The sequence below is a fragment of the Loxodonta africana genome, chromosome 2 (assembly GCF_030014295.1).
Source record: "Loxodonta africana isolate mLoxAfr1 chromosome 2, mLoxAfr1.hap2, whole genome shotgun sequence".
Lineage (NCBI taxonomy): Eukaryota > Metazoa > Chordata > Mammalia > Proboscidea > Elephantidae > Loxodonta > Loxodonta africana.
Genome location: NC_087343.1, coordinates 104,217,086 through 104,242,470, shown reverse-complemented (window position 1 = coordinate 104,242,470; position 25,385 = coordinate 104,217,086). Strand labels below are relative to the sequence as shown.

The 25,385-nt window shown below is 37.8% G+C and overlaps 1 protein-coding gene across 1 annotated transcript in view; it reads right to left on the bottom strand.

Annotated features, from left to right (window-relative positions):
- The window catches only part of LNPEP (leucyl and cystinyl aminopeptidase), a 109,622-nt gene that overhangs the window by 8,800 nt on the left and 75,437 nt on the right, over positions 1–25,385 (bottom strand). Inside the window, exons 9-17 of the mRNA XM_010589595.3 lie at positions 24,018–24,149; positions 21,449–21,609; positions 21,150–21,229; positions 14,187–14,370; positions 12,928–13,084; positions 7,480–7,664; positions 2,997–3,158; positions 1,250–1,390; positions 494–575 (exon numbers count right to left, since the gene is read on the bottom strand). Coding sequence (XP_010587897.1) covers positions 494–575; positions 1,250–1,390; positions 2,997–3,158; positions 7,480–7,664; positions 12,928–13,084; positions 14,187–14,370; positions 21,150–21,229; positions 21,449–21,609; positions 24,018–24,149 — 1,284 coding nt within the window. The remainder of the gene's footprint in view (positions 1–493; positions 576–1,249; positions 1,391–2,996; positions 3,159–7,479; positions 7,665–12,927; positions 13,085–14,186; positions 14,371–21,149; positions 21,230–21,448; positions 21,610–24,017; positions 24,150–25,385) is intronic.

The following is a 25,385-nucleotide window of genomic DNA, read 5'->3' as shown; positions in this document are numbered from 1 at the left end:
GACAAGGACAGTAAATCTCAAGTAACTCTGAGAATCCTTTTCAAATAAGCTTTAACTTTAAAAAGATTGTGAAGGTCTTTTTAAAATGAATTCCCCTTATTCTCACAAGGATGAATTTTTAAAACTTACAATAGGAAAAAAAAGGTCCAAATAACAGTAAATAAGGTACAGTCTAAAGTTAGGCTTGGTGCTAAAAATTCACCCCTGAAACTGAATTCTTCAAAACAATATTATTACTACTTAAAAAAGTATGTGGTCTTAATTCAAAAAATTATTTGGATGAGATAAATCAAGGGAATATTGTTGAGAACAGAATTGGAATTTTTCCTCAATACCCCACACCCCACCCTTTGTAAGTCAATCTTAGCACTGACGAAGGCAGACAGAGAGAAGGGACAGGGATTGACACGAGAAGCCACCATCTTGTTTAAACTTAGCAAGCCTGAGGAGAAAGGGTTATCCAACCTCCTTACTAGCATTTTATACCACTAACCTCAGACAAATGTGCCTTCGTGGAAAACAGGTGAGTTGATCCAGCAACTATACTTTGTATGGTATAGGACCCCAGATGAAACCTGGAGAAACACGAATACAAGGAAAAAAAAAAAAATGAGGCAGCGGCTGGGCAGCAAAGCACTGTTCCTGGGTGTAAAGGAAATGCTTTAACATAAGATCTATATGCCAAAGGCAGAGCAGAGTCCTGATCCTCGGAACTTCAGCTCAGTAAATGAAGAGCAGTCCTGCACACACTTAACTTCTAGTAAGGACAACAACGGAAAAAGGGAAGAGTTACGAGATATCCAGAGAAATTATCAATTCATTTAATCTACTAAAAAATCATATCATACTCCAGAAATACCATTCTCACTTTCAAAAAAGAAGAAAAGAAAAGAGACAACCTATATGTGCTCTCTAGCTAGGTGTGAGTTCTTAACTGATCCCTTGCCAATGAAGAGGTCTTTTTCAACATGCATAACTAAATAGCTATTCTGAAACAGTCCATGGCCATGCTGAGCTAAGTGACCTGATGTCAGGAACAGCTGGGCTTGTTTAGTACTCAAATGGAACACCACTGTTAAATGGAGCATGTTACAGAATTGTGTTTACAAATGTGAAAATTTGGGGGTCTTTCAGTTAAACTTTCAAGGAAGCATTTCCTCTCATAGTAAATCACGACTCCTGTGCACTAACATAACCCTGAGCGCCCTTTAACTTGAGAATACTAACAGTAGTTCTCTGAGAAACTTACTTCTGTACAAGCTTATTCCAGTTCTCTTTGACAAAATCCCACGCTAGTAAGTGTCCAGGAAAACGTCGGCCCACTGTTCTAATGATGAAGGACAGCTTCTGTGTTCGGATGACATCTCCATCGAGGCTATTTTTCATTAACCTGAAGAGCACAGCAGATTTAATCTCCAAAATAATTATTCAGGGTGAAGTAATGATTGAAATTAGTACTGGTCTCCTAACTAAAGTTCTGTGGTACTAGATTACTCTAAAGTAGTCCACAGATTGAAAACTCGTCATTTTTTTAAATGAAGGAAGAACTCGCCAATGAGATAGGCATTTATATATACTGTCACATAATAGTTTTTCTTACAGTACGGACACACAGAAAATAAATTCTGGTAGAATTTTTTATAATTCTGGAGACTGGTATTTTTCTTTTTCTCTGTAAAAACCTTATTTAAGCAGGCAGGTATGTTACTACTGTTAAAAAACTGGGCGATTTGAATAAATGCTAAATAAAGCCTGACTTCTGAACATAAGCAGTTTGTACCTTCTATGCTGTACTCTCCGCTTATACCAAGAAAGCACACACTCTCCAAAAATGCAGTATTTTAACAGGGGAAAAAAACCCAAATGTTCATCAATATGTGGTGAGTTAATTACTAAAAAGCCATACTATGGAACATGGTGTAGCCATAAAAAACAAATGAAGTAGGTTTGGGAACTGACACGGAAAATCTCTAAGACTGATCATTTGCTAAAAAGAACCACATCACAAAACAGTGGGTAGAGAATAAATCCATGTCTAAAAAATGTGGCTGTGTTTGTGGAGCACCATCCTCCACAGGTAAATACACAGGCCACAGGAGAGGGGACAAGAATGGAAGTGAAGGGTCATAAGACGCACTTTTACATTTTATTCCATATTCTTATGGATTGCCTGAATACATTATAATGAGAATTTATTAATGTATTGTTAGTGCAGTTTAAAAACAAAACAAAAAGAAAATTCCATTTGCTTGAGTCAGGGGTTGGTTACTACTTTAAAGGCCTTTGGAAAGTGGGTCGGTCTGGGCAGGTGCTGAAGACATCTGTGGGACACTATTAGGATTTACCTGAGCAACATTACACAAAAGAAACAATGAGACCCAGGTGCCTCCCTCCATCCTTCTCAGTGTGACTCTTCACTTCCGGTGTCCCACATACCAGGTGGCAGGTACCTTCACATGTCTCTCAGCTACTTAGAGCTCCACTACCCCACTGTCACCTGTTAAAGAGGCCCTACTTGCTGCTCTTCTTCTCGCATTTGAAACTACTATTCCCAGGCCTTCATCGACAGATATTAAAAAGTATGACAAATTCACATAAGCTTTTATGTGTTATGCTTTTCAGAAGTATCTGTATTTTCTTAGTTATGGCTCAGACAGAGCAATGGCTTGACCCAAAAGAATGAAGCACAAACTGTGGAATAAAAGGCAACGTGCCCAAGAGATGGAGAAGGATTTGAGCAGGGAGCAGGAGGGGGTTGTGACTCCTGGCATCTCCCCATCTCTCTTGGGCAAAGCATATTCTGCATCTCTGTAAAGTTTAATCCCTGAAATGAAGCCCAGCATGTGCAGGCTCCTTACCATGCTGTCCAGGTCAGGTCTGGCTTATAAGTAAAAGGAGTAAAAGGAGATCCCAAAGTAAATAAGCTTCCCACCCTAGGAGCACAGTGCTTTTACGCTTTTGTTTCTATATATCATATTCCTTGGGTGATTTCATACCAGTAAAGTTTCCGTACATCCTCTGAGCTAGCAAGAGCTTCAAGTATTTTATTCTTCTCTGCTTCAGAGCCTATAGTGATGTACTTGCTTAAAAGGAATAACCAGCCTTTCTCACTTTTTGCTCCAACTTTGAACACAGTAGTCATGACATCAGTAGGTAGGCTGTAAGAGAGGTGGTCACACATAAGGACAAGAAGAAAGAATCCTGAGTACAAAGGCAAAGGAATTAACTAGTGGTGGTGGTTTTGGGGTCAGGGGAGGTTATAATTACATGAGTCTTCACTGTACAACTTAGGGCGAAGAAAAAGGTTAATTTAGTGGCTGCTACATTGCCAGTGGTAAACCCTGGTGGTATAGTGGTTAAGAGCTACAGCTGCTAACCAAAAGGTCAGCAGTTCGGATCCATCAGGTGCTCCTTGGAAACTCTATGGGGCAGTTCTACTCTGTCCTATAGGGTCGCTATGAGTCAGAATCGACTCGGTGGCAACAGATTTGGTTGCTTTTTACTTTTCTAATGGTGTGACTATGAAGAACATCAACTCAATCTAATACAATAATTATTCAATAAGCATGTGTCTGTCAGTTTGTCGTAGTGTGGGAGCTTGTGTGTTGCTGTGATGCTGGAAGCTATACCACCGGTATTCAGATACCAGCAGGGTCACCCATGGAGGACAGGTTTCAGCTGAGCTTCCAGACTAAGACAGACTAGGAAGAAGGACCTGGCAGTCTACTTCTGAAAAGCATCAGCCAGTGAAAACCTTAGGAATAGCAGCGGAATACTGTCTGATATAGTGCTGGAAGATGAGCCCCCCAGGTTGGAAGACACTCAAAAGATGACTGGGGAAGAGCTGCCTCCTCAAAGTAGAGTCGACCTTAATGACGTGGATGGAGAAAAGCTTTTGGGACCTTCATTTGCTGATGTGGCACGACTCAAAATGAGAAGAAACAGCTGGAAACATCTGTTAATAATTGGAACCTGAAATGTACGAAGTATGAATCTAGGAAAACTGGAAGATCGTCAAAAATGAAATGGACCGCATAAACATTGATATCCTAGGCATTAGTGAGCTGAAATGGACTGGTATTGGCCATTTTGAATCAGACGATCATATAGTCTACTATGCTGGGAATGACAACTCAAAGAGGAATGGTGTTGCATTCATCATCAAAAAGAACGTTTCAAGATCTATCCTGAAGTACAACGCTGTCAGTGATAGGATAATATCCATACGCCTACAAGGAAGACCAGTTAATATGACTATTATTCAAATTTATGCACCAACCACTAGGGCCAAAGATGAAGAAATAGAAGATTTTTATCAGCTGCTACAGTCTGAAATTGATCGAACATGCAATCAAGATGCATTGATAGTTACTGGCGATTGGAACGCGAAAGTTGGAAACAAAGAAGAAGGATTAGTAGTTGGAAAATACGGCCTTGGTGACAAAAACAATGCCAGAGATCGAATGATATAATTTTGCAAGACCAATGACTTCTTCACTGCAAATACCTTCCTTCACCAACATAAACGGTGACTATACACATGGACCTCTCCAGATGGAACACACAGAAATCAAATTGACTACATCTGTGGAAAGAGACGATGGAAAAGCTCAAAATCACTGGTCAGAACGAGGCCAGGGACAGACCATCAATTGCTCATATGCAAGTTCAAGATGAAACTGAAGAGAATCAGAGCAAGTCCACGAGAGCCAAAATACGACCTTGAGTATATCCTACCTGAATTTAGAGACCATCTGAAGAATAGATTTGACGCATTAAACACTAGTGACTGCAGACCAGAAGAGTTGTGGAATGACATCAAGGACATCATCCATGAAGAAAACAAGAGGTCACTGAAAAGACAGGAAAGAAAGAAAAGACCAAAATGGGTGTCAGACGAGACCCTGAAACTTGCTCTTGAGTGTCGAGCAGCTAAAGCAAAAGGAAGATTTGATGAAGTAAAAGAACTGAAGAGAAGATTTCAAAGGGCCTCTCGAGAAGACAAAGTAAAGTATCATAATGACATGTTCAAAGAGGTGCAGATGGAAAACCAAAAGGGAAGAACACGCTCTGCGTTTCTCAAGCTGAAAGAACTGAAGAAAAATTCAAGCCCCGAGTTGCAACAGTGAAGGATTCCATGGTGAAAATATTAAAGGACGCAGGAAGCATCAAAAGAAGATGGAAGGAATACACAGAGTCATAATACCAGAAAGAATTAGTCGATATTCAACCATTTCAAGAGGTGGCATATGATCAGGAACCGATGGTACTGAAGGAAGAGGTCCAAGCTGCTCTGAAGGCATTGGCGAAAAACAAGACTCCAGGAATTGATGGAATATCAATTGAGATGTTTTAACAAACAGATGCAGCGCTTGTCTATGCCAAGAAATATGGAAGACAGCTTCCTGGCCAACTGATTGGAAGAGATCCATATTTATGCCTATTCCCAAGAAAGGTAATTCAACCCAACGTGGAAATTATAGAACAATATCATTAATATCACATGCAAGCAAAATTTTGCTGAAGAGCATTCAAAAACGGCTGCAGCAGTATATCGACAGAGAACTGCCAGAAATTCAGGCCGGTTTCAGAAGAGGATGTGGAACCAGGGATATCATTGCTGATGTCAGATGGATCCTGGCTGAAAGCAGAGAATACCAGAAGGATGTTTACCTGTGTTATTGACTATGCAAAGGCATTGGACTGTGTGGATCATAACAAACTATGGATAACACTGTGAAGAATACGAATTCCAGAACACTTAACTGTGCTCATGAGGAACCTTTACATAGATCAAGAGGCAGTTGTTCGGACAGAACAAGGGGATACTGATTGGTTTAAAGTCAGGAAAGGTGTGCATCAGGGTTGTATTCTTTCACCATACCTATTTTATCTGTATGCTGAATAAATAATACAAGAAGCTGGCCTATATGAAGAAGAATGGGGCATCAGGATTGGAGGAAGACTCATTAACAACCTGCGTTATGCAGATGACACAATTTTGCTTGCTGAAAGTGAAGAGGACTTGAAGCACTAGTGAAGATCAAAGACCACAGCCTTCAGTATGGACTGCACCTCAACATAAAGCAAAAATCCTCACAACTGGACCAATGAGCAACATCATGATAAACGGAGAAAAGAGTGAAGTTGTCCAGGATTTCATTTTACTTGGATCCACAATCAACAGCCATGGAAGCAGCAGTCAAGAAATCAAAAGATACACTGCATTGGGCAAATCTGCTGCAAAGGCCCTCTTCAAAGTGTTGAAGAGGAAAGATGTCACCCTGAAGACTAAGGTGCGCCTGACCCAAGCCATGGTATTTTCAATCACATCATATGCATGTGAAAGCTGGATAATGAATAAGGAAGACCGAAGAAGAGTTGACGCCTTTGAATTGTGGTGTTGGCGAAGAATACTGAATATACCATGGACTGCCAAAAGAACGGACCAATCTGTCTTGGAAGAAGTGTGGCCAGAATGCTCCTTAGAGGCAAGGATGGCGAGACTGCATCTTACATACTTTGGACATGTTGTCAGGAGGGATGAGTCCCTGGAGAAGGACATCATGCTTGGCAGAGTACAGGGTCAGCAGAAAAGAGGAAGACCCTCAACAAGGTGGACTGACACAGTGGCTGCAACAGTGAGCTCAAGCATAACAATGATTGTAAGGATGGCGCTGGATGGGGCAGTGTTTCGTTCTGTCGTGCACAGGGTCTCTACGAGTCAGAATCGACTCGACGGCACCTAACAACAACATCAAAGCATGTATAGAAACCAGACAGGCAACTTGCTGGATGCTGGAAGAAGAGAATGAGACACGGTCCCTGCCCTCTAGCAACTCATAGGCTATCATAAAGTAAGTTCCGTGGTAGAAACGTGGCAGCAAATATGGAGGGTGGTGAAGGGTAAGACCAAATTCTTTTATCAAAATCTCAGAAATGGGGGCAGAAGGGAGGAGGAACTGTTGCCATTGAGCTGAGTCTGACACACGGTGTCCCCATGTGTGTCAGAGTACAGCAGTGCTCGTATGGTTTTCAATGGCTGATTTTTCAGAAGTATATCACTTGGACTTTCTTCTCAGGTACCTCTGGGTGGACTTGAGCCTCCAACCTTTTGGTTAGCAGCTGAGCACGTTAACCATTTGCATCAGCCAGGGAAAAACCTCAAAATTTCTTACCCAAACCCCTATCCCAATTATTCATCTGATGCTTGAACCTTCTTCCATCATGACCAGTAAGGAACCTGGAGAGAACCAACTATTGCCAAAACCATTTCTACTAACTGCTAACTCCTCACATGATATGTGCTAGTCCTAAATTTAAAGAGACTTGTTTAAGAAGAAAGATGCACAGAGTTCACCTACAGTAAAACTCACACAGTTTTACAGCATTTATGACCCAGGAAAAAAAGATCCCGGTTTCGGGATATGATGTGAGGTAATGAAGAGGAAGAGTTCATTTGAGTAGAGTACACTTTACCTTTGAGTTCCATTGGATGCCACCCAATCATCAAAGAGCTTCACGGCAGTAGCGCTGTAGTTCTCTAGGCTATGGGTACAAGCAAAGTCTAGCAAGACTGACCGGAGCTCTCGCATAGATGGGGTGCCCTTATCAGTCCAGGTTTGTTGTTGGATTTGGTTTTGAAGTAATTTAAATACTCTGGTCTAGAGAGACAAAATTGATTATAATGGAGTAATAATTAGGATAGTCAGAAAAATCAGGACAACCAAATTTCTTTCTCCCATCATTTACCCAAGGAGAAAAAAAAAAAATACATATTACTAAATATCAACTGACATATCAAAGTCCACATACAGCTGGGATGAAACTATCCAATAACAAGGGCAATACATAAGGCTGCTATAGGCAACAAAGACTTTTAATGATATAACACAGAAAGAATGAATGGTTTCTGTGCAGTAGCAAACCTTTATTCTGTGTGTACTCAGAAATAATCGTCCTGCCCAAAATAATCATCTATAACCACTGCTGAAGTCGATACTTCCTGACCCTCAGAGTATATGTACTTCCTGACCCTCAGACTTTAGAATTCGTAAATTCATTAGGCAATGAGAGAAAAGTGTACTTTTTTGCTGATCATTGTCTGGATCCAATATTAAAGATATATTTAACATATTAACTAGCTTGATCTTACAACAAGTTAATCTAACCAAATTAACAAGAAAAGAGGTCTGCTGGATAGAATAGTCGTTTATAGTTATTTTTTTCTCCCTTCAGCTTTTTATTTAAAAAAACTTAAACCTACAGAAAAGATGCAGGAATAGTAGAATGAACACCAGATGCTGTTCATCTAGAGTCACAGGTTTTTATCACTCTTCCATTTGCTTTGTCTCCATATGTGGGTAGAAAGCACATACACATACACTTTGCTTTTTCTGGTTTTCGTGGAATCATATCAAAGAAGTCAGAGGCATCGTGATATTTCATTCCAAATACTTTAGCATGCAACTCCCAGAAGTAAGTACATTTTCCCACATAGCCATACCTTATCACACTTAAAATTTACAGTCATTCACTAATATCTTCTACTATCCAGCCCACAGTTACAGTTACTTCTGAATGAGATATCACTGCTAATTGTATATACTTGCAGTATTAATAAATCGAGAGATTTCTCTTCCTTTTACGTCTCACTCCATAACAACGCCTAAAAGCTGTTCATAGTATATGGAAGTATTGCCGTATTACAAGCCGTTGTGCATGGGAAGGGATGAGGACACATGGAATTTAAAAAATCATCATACGAAATAGACATTTATGAATATTACCAGAAGGAACAAATATTCTGATATAAAAAGTGTAGATGTTTTAAAAAATAATCCTCAAGGCTTTATGTAAGGAGAATCAAAATGAAAAAATTCACAGGGGGCCTCCCCAGTTCTCCGGGGTTCTCAGCACAGGGGGATTTCCTTCCACTGGTATTTTTTCAACACCACCATTACCATTTCTCAAGTAGTCAAGTATCACAGATAACCACATGCAAAAACTTTTAATCCCAGAAAATTGGTTCAAGCTCTTTCCAGAGCATTAGATTCTTCCAAAGTACTACTGTCAATACCTAAAATGAATCAGGAACTTTTTAAACTGCTGAGGCCATTTTACCTGCAGACCTTCTCTGAGTAAGTCTCTTCTAGTCCTGAATATGAGGTGAAAAAAAGAATATGTGCAAGAAGGACTCAAAATTTGTGCTAAGATGTCAACTCGCTTTTGTTTGTTCATTTCAAAAGCAATGAAATAGGTGAGAATAGGCATGTTAGTACAATGTGCGAGTGGTAAAGCCAAGTGTCACTGGGAGGACATGAAGTGGAAAAGTAGTTGCCATGCTGACTGATAAGGCACGGAACATAAAAGCAATGCAGGAGAGCCTACTGGACACACATGACCGCACTGGCACAGGCTGTCTTCCCCTGGCCTGACCTTCTCAATGGCATCATGACAGTGAACTGTCCGAAATGACTAAAGAATAAAAGAAATTTAAAACCTTCTTATAGTCGCCAACATCAAACAGAAACAAAGGATGAATGGCAAAAAATAAAAAAGTTACATGCTTTAAAATGTTATTAAAAAAAAACAAAACTCAGTGGTAAAAAATGACAAAGCTCTCTGAGATGACTAAAACGCAAAGAAGCCAGTGGAAAAACAGCACTTTAAAGTGCAAGAAGCAAAAGAAACATTCGAAAATATTACAGCTAATTCCTAATAAGTTACTCTTAGAAATACAGGAGGCAATTTTGCTAGTTATTCCCTGTACCAAATCATTGAGAGAAATTACTAAGGTAGTTTATTGTAAATACATTTCAAAAGATAAGATAATAAATTAGAATAAAGATTTCTATCAAGAAAAAAGAGTAATTTGCTTTTATAAAATTCTGCTGCTATGAAAAATGATCATTTTCATAGGTAATCCAGGTTATATTTCTAATATTAATAAAACACAGCAAGTACTTCAAATTACCATCCCCTTTTTGAAATAAAGTGAAATCTGCTTTTCCACGGTCCCAAATTAAGTTTTTTGAAATTTAAACTTAATATAATCCAACCCTCTGATTACGGAAACAGAAAATGACAAGTGGAGAGAGAGAATAACTTGATACAAGCCACAAACACTGGATATGCAAGAAAACGCAACAACAACAACACAAAATGATTTTAAAAATAAAATAGGGAAAGATGCTGGCAATTACGTATTACATTTTGATTTACTGCTTTAATTTTACACTGATATGCCCAGGGAGCTCTGGGTCAACTGAGTTTTTTAAAAGTGAAATGTCAGCTTTTATTGCAAAAGGTCTTTCCCACCAATCCTTCATATGCAAAAGAATGACAGATGCGTAAGTGATGAAATAGAAATATGGTTGGGATCAGCTGTTAACGTCACGTGAACAATCTAAAACAACTCAAATGTGCCTGTACACTGCATCCACCATAATACCACAGCATATATCACAAAACGGTCACTAATGCACACAATGCCCTGGTAATCATGAGATGAAAATGAACCAGACCCTAGTCTTAAACACCAATGTTATCTGAACACTGGATCCAAGGATCTAAAAATGTCTGCCACCCAACCCCTATGTACAGTGTGTCAGATTTCATATTTTGAGTTTTGAAGCTACCAGAATACCTTTAAGATTGAAGTAAGTGTTTTAAAGAGATAGTTTCCCCCTTTTAATAAACTAAAGCTAGCCTGACTTTCAATTAACAATTGAGTCTATTAAGACCTACAGCAGTAAAAGGGCCCCTCGTCTTAGAAACAGATACTACGCCTCCTGCCTTTACGTCTATCCATCAGTGCCCTGGATCCAACCCTGCAAAAACACACATCTGTCTGAGAACTGGAGATCATCTAAGATGAAGATGTGCTGAAAAGAATTACTACTTGAATCTTGCAGTAGGAAAATATTCAAAAGGTCCAACTCCTTGAACTGCTTTTTAGCATCTACCTTAGGCAGAGGGTTAGCGTGAAGTATCAAGAGCTTCCTCAGCACTAGGTCGGTCCTACATAGAGCTAATGGGGAGAAGCAGGGAGAAAAGTGCCTTCTGCCACCAGGAAATTTTACTAGCTGGGCAGCCTCAGAGCAGGCAGATATCCTGTCTCCTCTTAGGATATATTCAGTCTCAACAATGTCCTTGAATAGTGAGAAAACATTAAGTAATATGTACTAACAAATCTTATTTATCACTATGCCAAATGGTATTGACTTGTTATGGCACTAATCACCTTCAAAGTATTCTACAATGAAAAATATACGTAAACACTGTAGTACAGTGGTGTTGGGCCAGCTGGATATCCATGTTGAAAAAGTCAATGTGGGTTCTACCTCACACCATACACAAAAATCAAACCCAGATGGATCGTAAATCTCAACATGAAAGTTTTCAGAAGAAAACATGGAAGAATACCTTGGAGTAGGCAAATATTTGATTTAAAAAAACTACAATAAAATTAAGAATTTATGTTAATAAAAAAACACCATCAAGACAATAGAAAGACAAGTGAGAATGAGAGAAGGTATTTGCAAATACACATGATCAATACGGAACTCGTATCTAGAATACATAAAGAACGTTTGTATATTCCCAACAGAAAAAATAAGTGATAGACTTGGGCACTCCACAAAAGAAAACATCCAAACAGCTGATAAACATATAAAAAGGAATTCATCGTTATTAGTCGTTACGGAAATGCAAACTAAAGCTAAAATTGTAATACTACTACGTACCCATTAGAATGGCTAACACGAAAAAGATTTACTATTAATACTAAGTGTTGGCAAGGATGTGAAGCAACTAAAATTTTTATACACTGCTAGTAGGGGTATAAACTGATACAACGACTTTGAAAAATTGTTTGGCACTACAATATTAACTATACATACTTTATAACTCAGCAATTCTACTATAGGGCATATACCGCAGAGAAATACATACAAACGTGTAAGAGTATCAATAGCAGTGCTATTCCTAAGAGCCTCGAATTGCAAACAACCCAAAGGTACATCTTCCACAGTAGCCCAATTGGCTACAAAGGGCCAATATCTTTACTATACTAACCGTAGAAAGTCTGTGTTGGGTCTAAGTTTGCCCTAAAGAGACCAGTAAGTTATCTGCATGCTTCTTTGAAATGCATGTAAATATCGTAAAGAACTACTGTTATTACCATCTTGGATATAAAAGTGATCACATTAAATGGTAAACTGACTTAATTTTCAAGAGAGCAACTAGTATGTGGGTCTGCCATTTTAAAGCTTAAATGAATGTTCCAAACTTTTCAAACTTAATTTAAAATCTTAAAAAAAAAAAACAAAACAGGAAGAAACAGCTTTAATTTTTCCAGTAAGAAGGTATCCTTTGAAAGATGTCATTGCGAGAACACAAATTAATTTAAAATACAGTGATATAACACAAATATTAGGTTAATCTGGGTCTGAATCAAAGCTTTAAAACATACTAGGTAAGGGACTCTTTTCATGCAACCTTGGTTTGACAGGAAACCCTGGTGGCGTAGTGGTTAAGTGCTACAGCTGCTAACCAGAGGGTCAGTAATTTGAATCCACCAGGCACTCCTTGGAAACTCTATAGACCAGTTCTACTCTGTCCTATAGGGTCGCTATGAGTCGGAATCAGCTCAACGGCATTGGGTTTAGTTTGGGTTTGGTTGATTTGACAGCAGTGACAGAAGTCTGTATTCTGATATTCCATCAAGACACATCATACTAAGCTTTTACCAGTTCTTCAGAGTATGCAAAGACATTTTGATCCAAAGTAATGATTCCAAAATTAGGAAGGTGGAAAAAGTTGAATTTAACTGCTTGCTTTTTCAGCCCATTACTGGTTAAATAGAAGACTATGCATAACAATATTAAAGTCAAGCAACAAAGAGAAGCTCGCAGAAAGACATACCACCAGTCTTGAGGCCAGATCCATGTGTCCCCGTTTTTCTAGGAGGTTACAGATGAGGCCTGTCTGGAACAGGGCTTCAGTGATGGGCGCAGTGTGGTTCTCCTTTCCAAGATAATCAATCAAATCAAAGGCCCTTTGAAGGGGCACCTTGCCAATGCTGAAGAGTAAAAGAAGAGGAAAGGTAAATACGCAGAGACAGACAGATGAATTCCATGCATGCTGAAAGAGAAACTTGAACTTGGTGAATTTTAAAGACCTAAAATTTAAGTTCGAATGACATTCTGTAAAGTTACAGATTTTATTATCTTTGGTTAACTTCATGCGATCCAAGGTTAAAGGTGTATTTATGGAGCTTAAATAATAGCTCATCTTTTATTCCACAGGTCATCTGCAAATTGTTACTGACTCAAGAAAAGTATTATAATGTCTTGGTCGAGGAAAGGTGAAAAGTATTAATTTTATTTATTAATTACATTTACCAAAGGTGAAGTGGAGACAGCGTCTGAATCAGAAACTCAAAAAAATTTTATTTTTTGGTTGTGTGGGAATTCGTCAAACTTGTTAAGAGCTATGTGAACTTATGGTGAGCATACTTTAAAAATTAACCATTTTGTAGAAATAATAATAATGATGGCTGAGATAATATAAGAAGGCCACTTCATAAAAATGGACCAAAATGGGAAGGTCGAGGACAGTCAGACAGAACACATTTGACCGCTGTATCTCCAGGCCCATTAAAGATCTAAACTGGTAATCTTTCTATTCAGAGGGTATCTATACAAGGTCAGTGCCGTTCTTGACTTTGGGATTCAATACCATACAAGTGTTTGAGGAGACAGATAGTACACAGATAAAGGCGCTCCAGTCATTAGATATCCCTTGAACCCGTGGGTAAACACTAAGTTTCATCCTTAAACCAATTGCTGCTTGGACAGAAATTTCTCATGAAATAAAACGAAGCCTGAACTCTTATATTAATTCATTCAGCAAAATACATGTCCTGCTGGGTGGTATCTACAGTATTAAAATATTATTTAAAGCTTGTTTTACTTTACTTAACTGTCCAATACCTGTAGCTAATATTTCTGAATAGATTATAAAGCCCCTAACGACAAGGAATGTGTCTTACACCTCCTCGACATTTCAAAACGAGTTGTACTAACAGGCAATATATGTTAGTTCTTTTGAACTGTTTTAATATTTTTTTCCCCCTCAATAATACTTGCTTAAAAAACAAAAACAAACCAAGCATATTCTACCCTGCAAGTTCAAAGATGTTGTTGATGAGGTTGGCTCGGTCTTTATCACTCAGAACATAAGGATTTGTTTTCAGCTGTTTGATCAGTGCTTCCCAGTCCTCATCTGCATAGTGTACAATATAATAGCCATTCATGTTTATATTGACTTTGACCCACTTTACTTCTTCTGTAAGATTGATGACACCTAATTCAGACCAAAAAAAAAAAAAAAAAAGAAAGAAAAAGGTGGGGGGTGGGGAGAGGAGAGGAAGGAAAAAAATAGTAAATAAACACTTTGTTTCAAAGTTAATATGGTATATATATTTCTTATTGTTGCAAAAATATAGGTAACACATTTGCCAATTCAACATTTTTCCCTTGTAGAATTCCCTGAAACCAATTACATCAATCATATGGTGCAACCGTCATCATCACATAATCACTGTAACAAATGACCTGTGCTCAGTCGGTAGTCTTAATGCCAGGGTCGTGGCTTCAAGCCCCACATTGGGTGGTTTCATATTTTCATATTTAATTCTTCTACTAAGAAATTAAATGTCTGCCTCTCAGTGTAGCTATTTTCAAGTCAACAAAGATCACCACTCTCTGGTTTAACAGTTATTTACTGTGTACTACTGGCTCCAGGCTAGGCATTAGAGATCAAACGGTGAACAAGTAGATATGTCTACTCTCATGAATCTTACAGTCTAATGTAAACAGGCAAGCACAGTGTCACATCTAAGTGCTACTGATAGGAAAAAGAGAGCATGGCATTCTCTGGAAGCACACAAAGAAATGTTTCACCTCTCTAGGGGAGATTAGGAGCAACTTCTCCGAAGAAATAACATCTGTTGAGACCTAAGGATATATAGGTGTTTTTAGGTAAAGAGGGTGGAGTAGAGGCCCTACGTGTTCAAAGATTAGGGAGAGTGCCCTCGGTCCATGCTCTGAACTGGCTTTCAAGTTCATTATGGCTAGATGAGACAGGCAAGGAGAAAGGAGAGTATGTATAGGGTAAGCAGCAGGCAAAGACACTATATAAAATGTGTACTATCTCAGCCTTTGTCTTTTCTTCTGTTAGCAAAGGAAGAACACAGCCATTTAGAAAAGTTGCATAATTTAAAGCTAGCAAAATAAACATGACAGCAGGCTTAAGGTCTCACTAGGTACAAATAGGGAATAATTAATTGACTTAAAAGAGGATAGAAAGGTTATATACACTTTTCATGCCCCTATCATTACATCTATAAACCCTGAGAGAATTGTAAGAAATTTCTACAGAATGATTTCAACTAACATGAAAATAACGAGGAGTTAAAAACGACAATGAAATATATGTATAAATTTTAAAGTTAAAATTACTCATCAAGAAATGCCCTTTGAAGTTGGCTACAAGGAAGGGGATTTAATATAATTAAGATGCTTCCAAGTATTTTAAGGTTTACTATTTATTAGCATATGTGCTCCATGAGGTTCCTATTTTGTTCTCTGCTAATCTCTCGGCCTTTAAAACAATACACCACCTAGCACGTGCTCAAAAAACACTTATTGAAGTAATGAATGAATAAATAATACAAGAAATAGTTTCAAATCAAACCTAAACGTCTGCAGATATTTGTGACAAGTTTTTTTTTTTTCCATTTTTAAATTACAGAAAGCTAATTTTTAAAATTACAAGAGAAAGAAGTGTAGAAGTAAGAAAAATAAGCTAAGCTCAGATAATGATAGCATTTTGGGGGTACATTTTCTGCCAAGCTTTCTCCTATACATGTTTTAATTGTTATTACATTTTATACAGTGGAGCTATATCCATTCATTTTTGTCCTCTTTTTCACTTATCAGATTACCTCACCATTTTTCAATGTCTTCACACGTACTGTTCAAGTACCTGCATAATATTTCATTTCAAGACTGTCATGGATTGAATTGCGTTGCCCCAAAATACCTGTCAACTTAGCTGGGCCATGATTCTCAGTATTGTTTGACTGCCCAGCATTTTATGTGATTCTCCTGTATGTTGTAAATCCTATCTCTATGATGTAATAAGATGGATTAACGGCAGTTATACTGATGAGGTCTACAAGATTAGGTGGTGTTGTAAACCAATCTCTTTTGAGATACGAAAGTGAGAAGCAAGCAGAGACATGGGGACTTCATACCACCAAGAAACCAATGGCGGGAGCAGAGCGTGTCCTTTGGGCCTGAGGTTCCTATGCTGAGATGCTCCCAGACCAAGGGAAGACAGATGACAAGGACCTTCCTCCAGAGCCAACACAGAGAGAAAGCCTGCCCCTGGAGCTGGCGCCTTACGTTAGAACTTTTAAGCCTACTGGATTGTGAGAGAATAAACTTTTCTTTGTTAAAGCCATCCACCTGTGGTATTTCTGTTACAGAAGCACTAGATGACTAAGACAAAGACCATAATTTAATCAATCTCGTATGTTGAAACATGTAGGCTGTTTTAAAATTTTCACTATTGTAACAATTATATAGTACAGGTTTTTATATACAAAATGCTTTAGAAACACGTTTTAAACACAGAGATTATATATTACTCAGTACCCTAAGCCTTGAGGTTTGTCAACCTAAAAAGCATGAATTAATTCAAATGTATCAGATACTCTTATATCTTAGTTACTCCAATTCTCATGATACTACAGAAGACGTTTCAGCAGATGTTCAGACATATGTCTTAACATGGCAAATCAGCTAATCAGACTTTTTAATTACAAAATTCCGTACTAATTTCTGTTGTATTGCTGAGACAGCAACAGATGGGGAAAACTCAATTAGATTAAACAGGGTTTATTTCTTTTTCCAGAGCAGGATTAGTTCTAAGAAATACTTGTAATGGCAATAGTAGCTGCTCCAAGTTGGAATCATTATTAACTTACGAATAATGAAATTATCTTATCATTAAAAAAACAATTAGCAAACCCAAAAGTATCAACACTCTCCAGTTCAAAAAAGATAATCTTCTACAGAGCTTTTATCAAGAAAGGGCTTTGGGAAGAAGGGCCCTAAATCTCCTTTGCCCTAAAAAAAAAAAAGAAGGAATGGTAAGCATGGTAATTGTTCCACCGGATAAATATAGGAAAACACTGAAAAACAGAATATTTTGGCTGATAAGCAACTTGCCATGTTATAAACCCAGTCAAATCCAGATGATAGAGGGGAAGAACACAGCTGGGAGTGTACCTGAAATTATTACTAGCGCTGAGATGGCAGAATACAAAGCAGTGCAGAGACTTATCATTAAAAAAAAAAAAGAGGAATCATTTTTAAAACAGCAAGAGATTAGTCTCTTTCAGGTCTTTTGAATAATTGAGAATTTAGGACCTTAAGCCACAGATAGCAAAAATAACAGCTTTGTACACAGGGAGGTTAACTGCATACTACAGCTCCAAAATCTGGATGAGGCTACCCTCATATGTTTTTAATTTAATAAAATCATTAACAGATTAACAGTTCAATTTTCACAGTCCATTGCGTAGTAAAAAAGAGCAACTCTAACCTTAAATGGCAGAAACCCAGATGAAGTAATATAATATTGATTTAAAAAAACCATTTGTCTAGGAGTTTTAAAAATCAACTACTGTTTTAAAAAGAAACATGAAGCACAGGAATCCAAAAAAAAAAAAAAAAGTTTTCACTACAAAGTTACAAAACTTCCTGTCTGGTTTGCTCCACAATGCTAGAATGATACAGGCAGTTGAATTACAACCTCTTTTTCAAAAGCAATGTTTTCTCCAATACTCCTTTCTTTCTCCTTTATTTTATTAGGGGGAAGAAAAGGCAAGAACAGTGACTAGCACATGATAAATGTTTTAATTGCATGCCCTTTTTAATTCTTCTTTCTCCCTGCCTTTTTACTCCAATGACATGTCCCTTGGTTTCAGGAAAATATTTCTGGTACAGTCGTATTCATCCAGAAGCATGAATGTTTCACATTAGATTTAATATAAAAATTTCCCATGGCGAAAAAGCTTGGGCTTTAGTAAGGTCTGGGCAAGTGAGGGCAGAGAAGAGAACGAGACACTTTTTGAGTATGTAGGCTGGAAAAAGGGATCCTTTCAGCCCATCTTATGTACAACATATATTATATGTTCAGAATTAATATATGTGGAGAAAAGTGACAAAGATACGGGCCAAATTTAATTCCTTTATACAACTGAACTAATGTACTAACCAGCAACCCCAAAATTAGGACATATGAAAATATACTACAGGTCTAACAAACCATGAAGATAATACACTGAACAAAAGTCATAGGGCATAACAAAAGCTTGAAGTCACCCTCTCTGCTCCATTTCTTTTGAGAAAAGAAAAAATGAAAAATGCATTTAAAGTAAGAGTGATTCTCAGTGGAGCACTAAGAACCAAGAAGACCCAACTATCCTAAGGGTCAAACAGTTTCACTGTGGACTCTAAAAAACTGAATTGGCAAGAACTAAAATAGCAGCGGCGGCGGTAACAGCAGCAGCAAAGGAAACATCACAATTGAGAAGAAGTGACAGACCCTGTGTTCATCACCGCTGGCTCGGTTCCAGCTCAGGATTAAACCAATTGTGTTATAGTATATTTTGTATATTCCTCTTTATTAAGAGTCTTTTCAAATGAAGGGAAACAGAAGATTTCATTTCATAAGGCTCTGAATGCTCTTTCCATACAACAGTGAGATCTGCAATTGAATCACTTCATGTTGACTAAAATTTATTCATTCGATAAATGTTTGTGTGCCTACTGAATGCTAAGGTTACAAAAGTGATTCACACAGCCATGATCCCTATCCTCAAGAGGGGATAGATACAAATGAAACAGCACTTATAGTATATTATGACTGGGCAAGTAGAGAATGCTATTTGAACACCTAAGTGGGGCATCTAACTAGTCTTGGTAAGGAAAGGCTTCCTGGAGGCAAACAATGGGTCAGCTGAGTTCTGAAGAATGAATAGGAGCATTGTTTAAGGAGAGGTGACAGCATATGCCCAGAGAAGAGAGGAAGAACGGCATGTTTGAGTTGCTGAAGAGAATTTTTGTGCAGCTGAAGTACAGACTGCCAGGCTTAGAAAGAAAAGGCGATAGCAGGAAAATATGAGCTACCCTATGGGGTGTGAATTTCAAAAAGAGTTTAACAAACTCTCATATAAATTGAGCTAAAGGGTAAAGGGACAATAAAAGCAGATCTCTTAATGTCCAATTATTTCAAATACCACCAAAAATTAATTCACTATCAGATGGTTTGCAAAATTTCCTTCTTGGCCCCTTTCAAATGTTCCAGCCATGTTTTGGCTGTGCTACAGGGAATAGGTAAATAGGGTTATTTGTCCTCTCTTAGGTCAGAGACTACTGTTCTGGGGCCCACTTAAAGTTTGGGGTTTTGTTTTCATCAAAGAAAGCAACACTCCCCTGCATCTCCAGCTATGCTACATTGCCCAAAGATAGGATGACATCACCAACCGTTCATAGCGTTTTGAAAATAATGAGATTTTTGTTGCTATTGCAACATTCTACTCTGGTAAAAGTGCAACGACACTGGCATGCTCGCACATTTCAGGTGGCATTATCAAATGTTACCACACAAAAGAAGGGCAAATTAGTAACATGCATCAAATCACAAAAGGTAACACAGTGATTTCATTTCTTGGCATTCCTAAGAACAAAATTCATCTACTGGAAAATCTCTAAGATGCCAAATTTTTACGGAGGCTTTTTAAAATAAAGATAATGGGGAATCAAGTGTCCAATGATAAAAGAAAGGTGAAGTCAATTACTGTGCATGTTTAGTTAAAAAAAAAAAAAAAAGGCAAGATATAAAAATCACAGGTATACAATGATTTCAACTAAATATATTCACTAAAAAAGTGACAAGAAAAAATAATTATGGGAGAAGTTATGAAAGGATGATAGTTTGTTTTACATTTTCCAGATTTTATGTAATGTAGATATACTTTGTTTAAAGATTTACTTTTTTAGTAACACCAATATTAATGATGACAGCTCATAGTTACATAGCATGTAACACTTACATACCAGATCTTGTTCTAGGCAATTCACAGATAGTAACTCATTTAATCCTTACAACCTTAGAAAATAAGCACAGTTACTATCTCCATTCTATAACTGAAGGAATGAAGCTCAGAGAGGTTACACAACTCACCTAAAATCACACAGCTATAAACGGTGGAGTCAAGAATCGAATGAGGCAATCTGGCTCTAAAGTCCATTCCCTTACCACAGAGCTACACACCCCCATCAAAAATACAGGCTTGAACACCATTTCCAAATTCAAACAAGACACTCCCCTTTCCATAAATCTCTAAGGCATCATTAATGGTCCCTACAGAACCCAAGAGCCTTATGTTCTTTCATGTGGTGTGGTATTCATGGTAGTATTTAACAGTCAGAAACTACATTTCGATCGCTTTGTATAGGCTCCCTGTGGGTCAGCATATATCACCTTTACATTTTATTATCCCCTTTCTCCTTGCTATCATAATTTTTTGCCCCATTTTCTCATTACCAGAAAACACGTATCTGCAGGATATTTTATTAATAATTATTTCCTATAAATCTAGGTCATAAATTTGAATCTTTATTATGTGTAAGAATCATCTAGGGTGCTTGTAAAAATGCAGTTGCCCCAACCCACTGCTAGAACGTAGCCAGCGGAGCATACTTTAAGAAACTGCTCTACTTCTACTACTTCTTACTCTGTGACATAAAACGCAGATCAAGGATGAAGGAACACAGCACTTGCAATTTTCTACCAGGGCTGCCAGGACATTCCCTGTACTTTTTGCACTTTAGTTCACTTGACTAAAGACAGACCAGTTTTGTGCGTGATATACAGAAGCTTGCATATGTGTACCAGCTCAGGAAGTCTGCACACTGGAAAGTGTTATCTCCTTTTTGTCCCTTGGTCAATATTTTTTTAACACATTATTTCCAATCTCTTATCAGAAAAGTTCTTATAGTAATTACCTGATTTCTTATCCAGTAAGGATACTGATTGAGAATTTTTTCCATCAGTTATATAGGATAGTGGAATATGCCACAGGTAGCTGTAAAAAGAAAATACTGTAAGATTATTACTCTTTTCAATTTTAAGTCAGTTATAAATGATGTGTCTTTTTTTGGGAAATGGGGTGAAATCTTTGAAGCTATTACCAAAGAGGAATAATCTTGTTAGGTTTTTTAAGAACCTATGATTACAAAACATTTAAAAATGTTTTGCCTGAGGGGGCAAAAGAAGACAGAATGGAGAGAAAGAGGGCATGCACCTTGCATCTGAAGGCTGAATTTCAGGCTTTATATTTAAAAAGAATCTCTCTTGTTGTACAACAAGTTCCTTTCCTTTCCTTTGAACAGTCACTAAGGGAAATCCTTTCTGCAGGGTCCAGGTTTTCATCATCTTCTTCACATCTAATGTTTTGTTTGTGACCTATTAAAAAAAGAACAAATTATTTTTGCTTCAAGATAAAAACTGGTTTAGAAACCAGTTTAATTTGTCTCTACCCTTTCTTCTTTCCCTAGCACATTCTATGAAGACTATATTTAATGCGAATACAAAGAGGCATGAATGCCGAATTGAGACTACATTTTTAATCTAGGTAAATGAGCAACTTTGATAAAAGGAAAGTACACTGGAATAGAACTAAGTGATAACTAGCCAAACCAGAAACCAAACCCATTGTCATCAAGTCGATTCTGACTCACAGCAACCCTACAGGACAGAGGAGAACTGCCCCGTAGGGTTTCCAAGGAGCAGCTAGTGGATTCGAACTGCTGACTTTCTGGTTAGTAGCTGAGCTGTTAACTACTGCACTACCAAGGCTCCTAAAAGAGAGTGAGAAAAGCAGTACCTATGCTATCAACCAACTGAACATTAATTAAAATTCCTAAGAAGGCATATGTGTTCTTCTAGGCCACAATAATACAATTTACAAGATACAAATAATGATATATAGTCTAGAATCAGAAGCATTGCTATTAACTCACTCCCATGAGTCAACAGGGTCCAGGTTTCTCTTTGTTCCCTGGACCCTCTGCCTTCATAAATGTTAAAGAGTTCATCTTTTAAAGGCTCAATGCTATAGGAATGCTAGGGAGCAGCTGGCAGACGCAGAAGAGTAAAACGTTAACAGGTCACTTGCCTTGACTTTAAGCTTCCCTACATCAGTGTTAAACTTTTTTGTGGTAATACACCCTCTTTCCCAGAAAAAACATGAATTTACCAACAAAATCTGGCACCCAGTGTAAGAGGGTCACAGACCCTCTAAAGCCCACTGCCCCTAAGGCATCTGGTATCAGTGATTAAGAGGCAATTTTAAAAAGTCTCTTTTTAAAGCAGGTGGGTAAAACTGATAATTCAAATTATTTTTCTAGATTACATATGGATTTGGATTGCCTGTAACTAAAATCATTATGTACCTAAATTGTTTGGAGATATCTCTCCACTATGGCAGGTCCTACCTCAATCACCATATGCCTATTTCTTTAAAGCACAAAAAGATGGAGGGAATCTTCCCAATTCATTGTGATACACTTTTCAGGGCCCTGACCTCTGTATTTCTGCACAGAGATTGAGAGGAAAACACATTTGCCCAAAAGCAAGATGGTCATACTTTTGGGCCTTGGAAGCAGAACTCAAATGAGCAGAGGCTAGTGTATGAGGTATCCTTGATGTGGATGCTGAAAAACCTGAGGATGACGTTAGGGAAAAGGTTGGGATAGGAAAATACTATGATGAAAAAGTTGAAGTCAATGAGGAAGATAGAAATATATTCTAAACGTCAGAAGATAAGACAAGATGTATAAAGTAAATAGCATGGCTTTCAAGTGAAATGTTAATAAATGATAAGAGAAAAAAAAACAATGGCCTGGAAGCAACTCTCACGTAATAAAAACTGGCCCTTCTCCATGACAACTGCAAACAACAGGGGAAGGTGTCTTCTGAAAAGGGTTAACAGCTAGGAAAATACCAGGTTCCAGACAAGGCAAGAAAACAGAAAGAATTCATGGAAAGGATCCAGAGGAGGGGTTCTTAACTCAGGGTCCATTCAGCTTTGAAACTTTGCATGATATTTTACACATATGTGGTTTTTCTGGGCAAAATGTCCAGAAGTTTCATCATATTTTCAAATATGTCTGTGATTTCCCAAAACATTAAAAACCACTAACGTGGATCATGGTAACAAACTCAAACACTTAAGCAGTTAGCACACATGCAGGAGGTGGATTGGGCTCGAGCACTGCTATGAAGCGTAACTTCTACTAATTACACTGCTTTTTAGAATATCTGCAGGCATGACAAAATGCAAACAGCAAACCCATGGCAGTGTGGTATGCAGCCCATGAGCAACCAACTTGTGATATATCATCTATTTTAGAGGAAAAGGGCTACAAAAGACAAGAGGTTCAGAAGGCAGAGTACAGACCAAAAAAAAAAAATTACAAATGGCAGGGAAAGGATAAGAATAGGAAATGAGATTTAAAAAAAAAAAAAATCAAATAAAACTATAGTAATTTACATTAATGCAGAAAAGACAACTTTCCCCGCAGAAAAGACAACTTTCCCCGCAGAACAGAAATGGAGATTACGACACAGAATAAAAATGGCTACATACAAGGCCACACACCCATTTTTTCAACGATTAAGAACACTACTCCCATTTCTTGACTTTCAATGCAGTGCCCTATTTGTAGATATTTATATACAAAGCTCCATCCCCCCTTCCTCTTAAATAACTATCCTTAGTACCACAGACTTATTTACGTATTTGATAAAAATACAAAAAGAAATCCTGTCTTCTTACTTTATAAGCTAAGTAAAATACGGAGGTTGCTTACCTCGTTAAAACTCTCCCACAGATCGTCACTCTGAATGGACGCATAGCTATGCTTATGCAGGTAAAGTACAACAGCATGTTGAAACACATCTTCACTAAGGTAAGTTTTCAGCATCAACAAGAGGGAAGCTCCCTATTCCAAAAAGAAAAAAAAAGGAGAAAAGGGAGAAAAATAACAGAATACCATAGATTATAGAGTTAAGAATTCAAAATTCAAAATATAATCATTGTAAATCTTTATTTACATGCATAGAACATTGTTGTAATGCACTATTATTTAGTCTCCTATAACCAGATGTGGATTGTGTGTACAAACTGCCTGAAAAATTATTTTAAGGGATTTGAAAAAGAATTAAAGGAGTAGATTCCCACGCACACTAATTCTACCATAAGCCATCGGTGTGGTCTTTCAGTGTACTCACTGTCTACATATTACTTATCTGTGCCTTTGGAAAGCTGTGTTTACAAGTTTATTTTTAATAGAAAAATACGCCAAATTTCTGTGGCATTCCCACCCCCATCCTTGCTGCTTAAAGTTATTGGTTGAATTCATTCGCACACTGCCGAAATCAGCAGAATTCTCAAGTCTTTCTGCTAGGTAGTATATTAATTTCTAATTTTAGTTTATCATGTTGCCGAAGTATTCAAGGTCTCTCTTCTTCCTGCAGTCACATCAAATATGTTTGGAACTGATGAATGTATGGGGCAGCAAACATACACCAACAGTGCAGAATCAGGCATGTAATTATTCAGTCTACACACTATTTGCTCATGCACATGTCATTGCTCCCAATCTTGAAACCATCACCACCTTCTCTGTGAAGCCGTCCCTGATTGAAAATAAATACCATATTTTACTATCTTTGAAAACACTTTATATAAATTCCTGAATCTGTTATAGGTATTTATTTTCTCTTCTAGACTATGCTAGTTGAGGGAAAAATTGAAAAGCTCAATTTCAATGACTAGAACAATGCCTAGTACATAGTAGGCTCTCAAGAAGCTTTTGAGTGAATTTAATTTCTGATAAAAACCTAGCCATGTTAAGGCATCAAGATTATTAGATACCCATAAGTGAAGTCAATACCTAATACTCTCTTAAGTTGTCCTATAAATTTACGTACTCATTCCTGCCCAGCTACAACCGATGACTGCCCTGACAGGGAACACAACTGAGAATTCCTGACAGAACAGCAGGACAGTGGGATACAGACCTCAAATTCTCTTAAAAAGACCAGACTTAATGGTCTGACTGAGACCAGAAGGACCTTGGATGTTATGGTCCCCAAACCTTCTGTTAGCCCAAGACTGAAACCATTCCCAAAACCAACTCTTCAGACAGGGATTGGACTGGACTATAACACAGAAA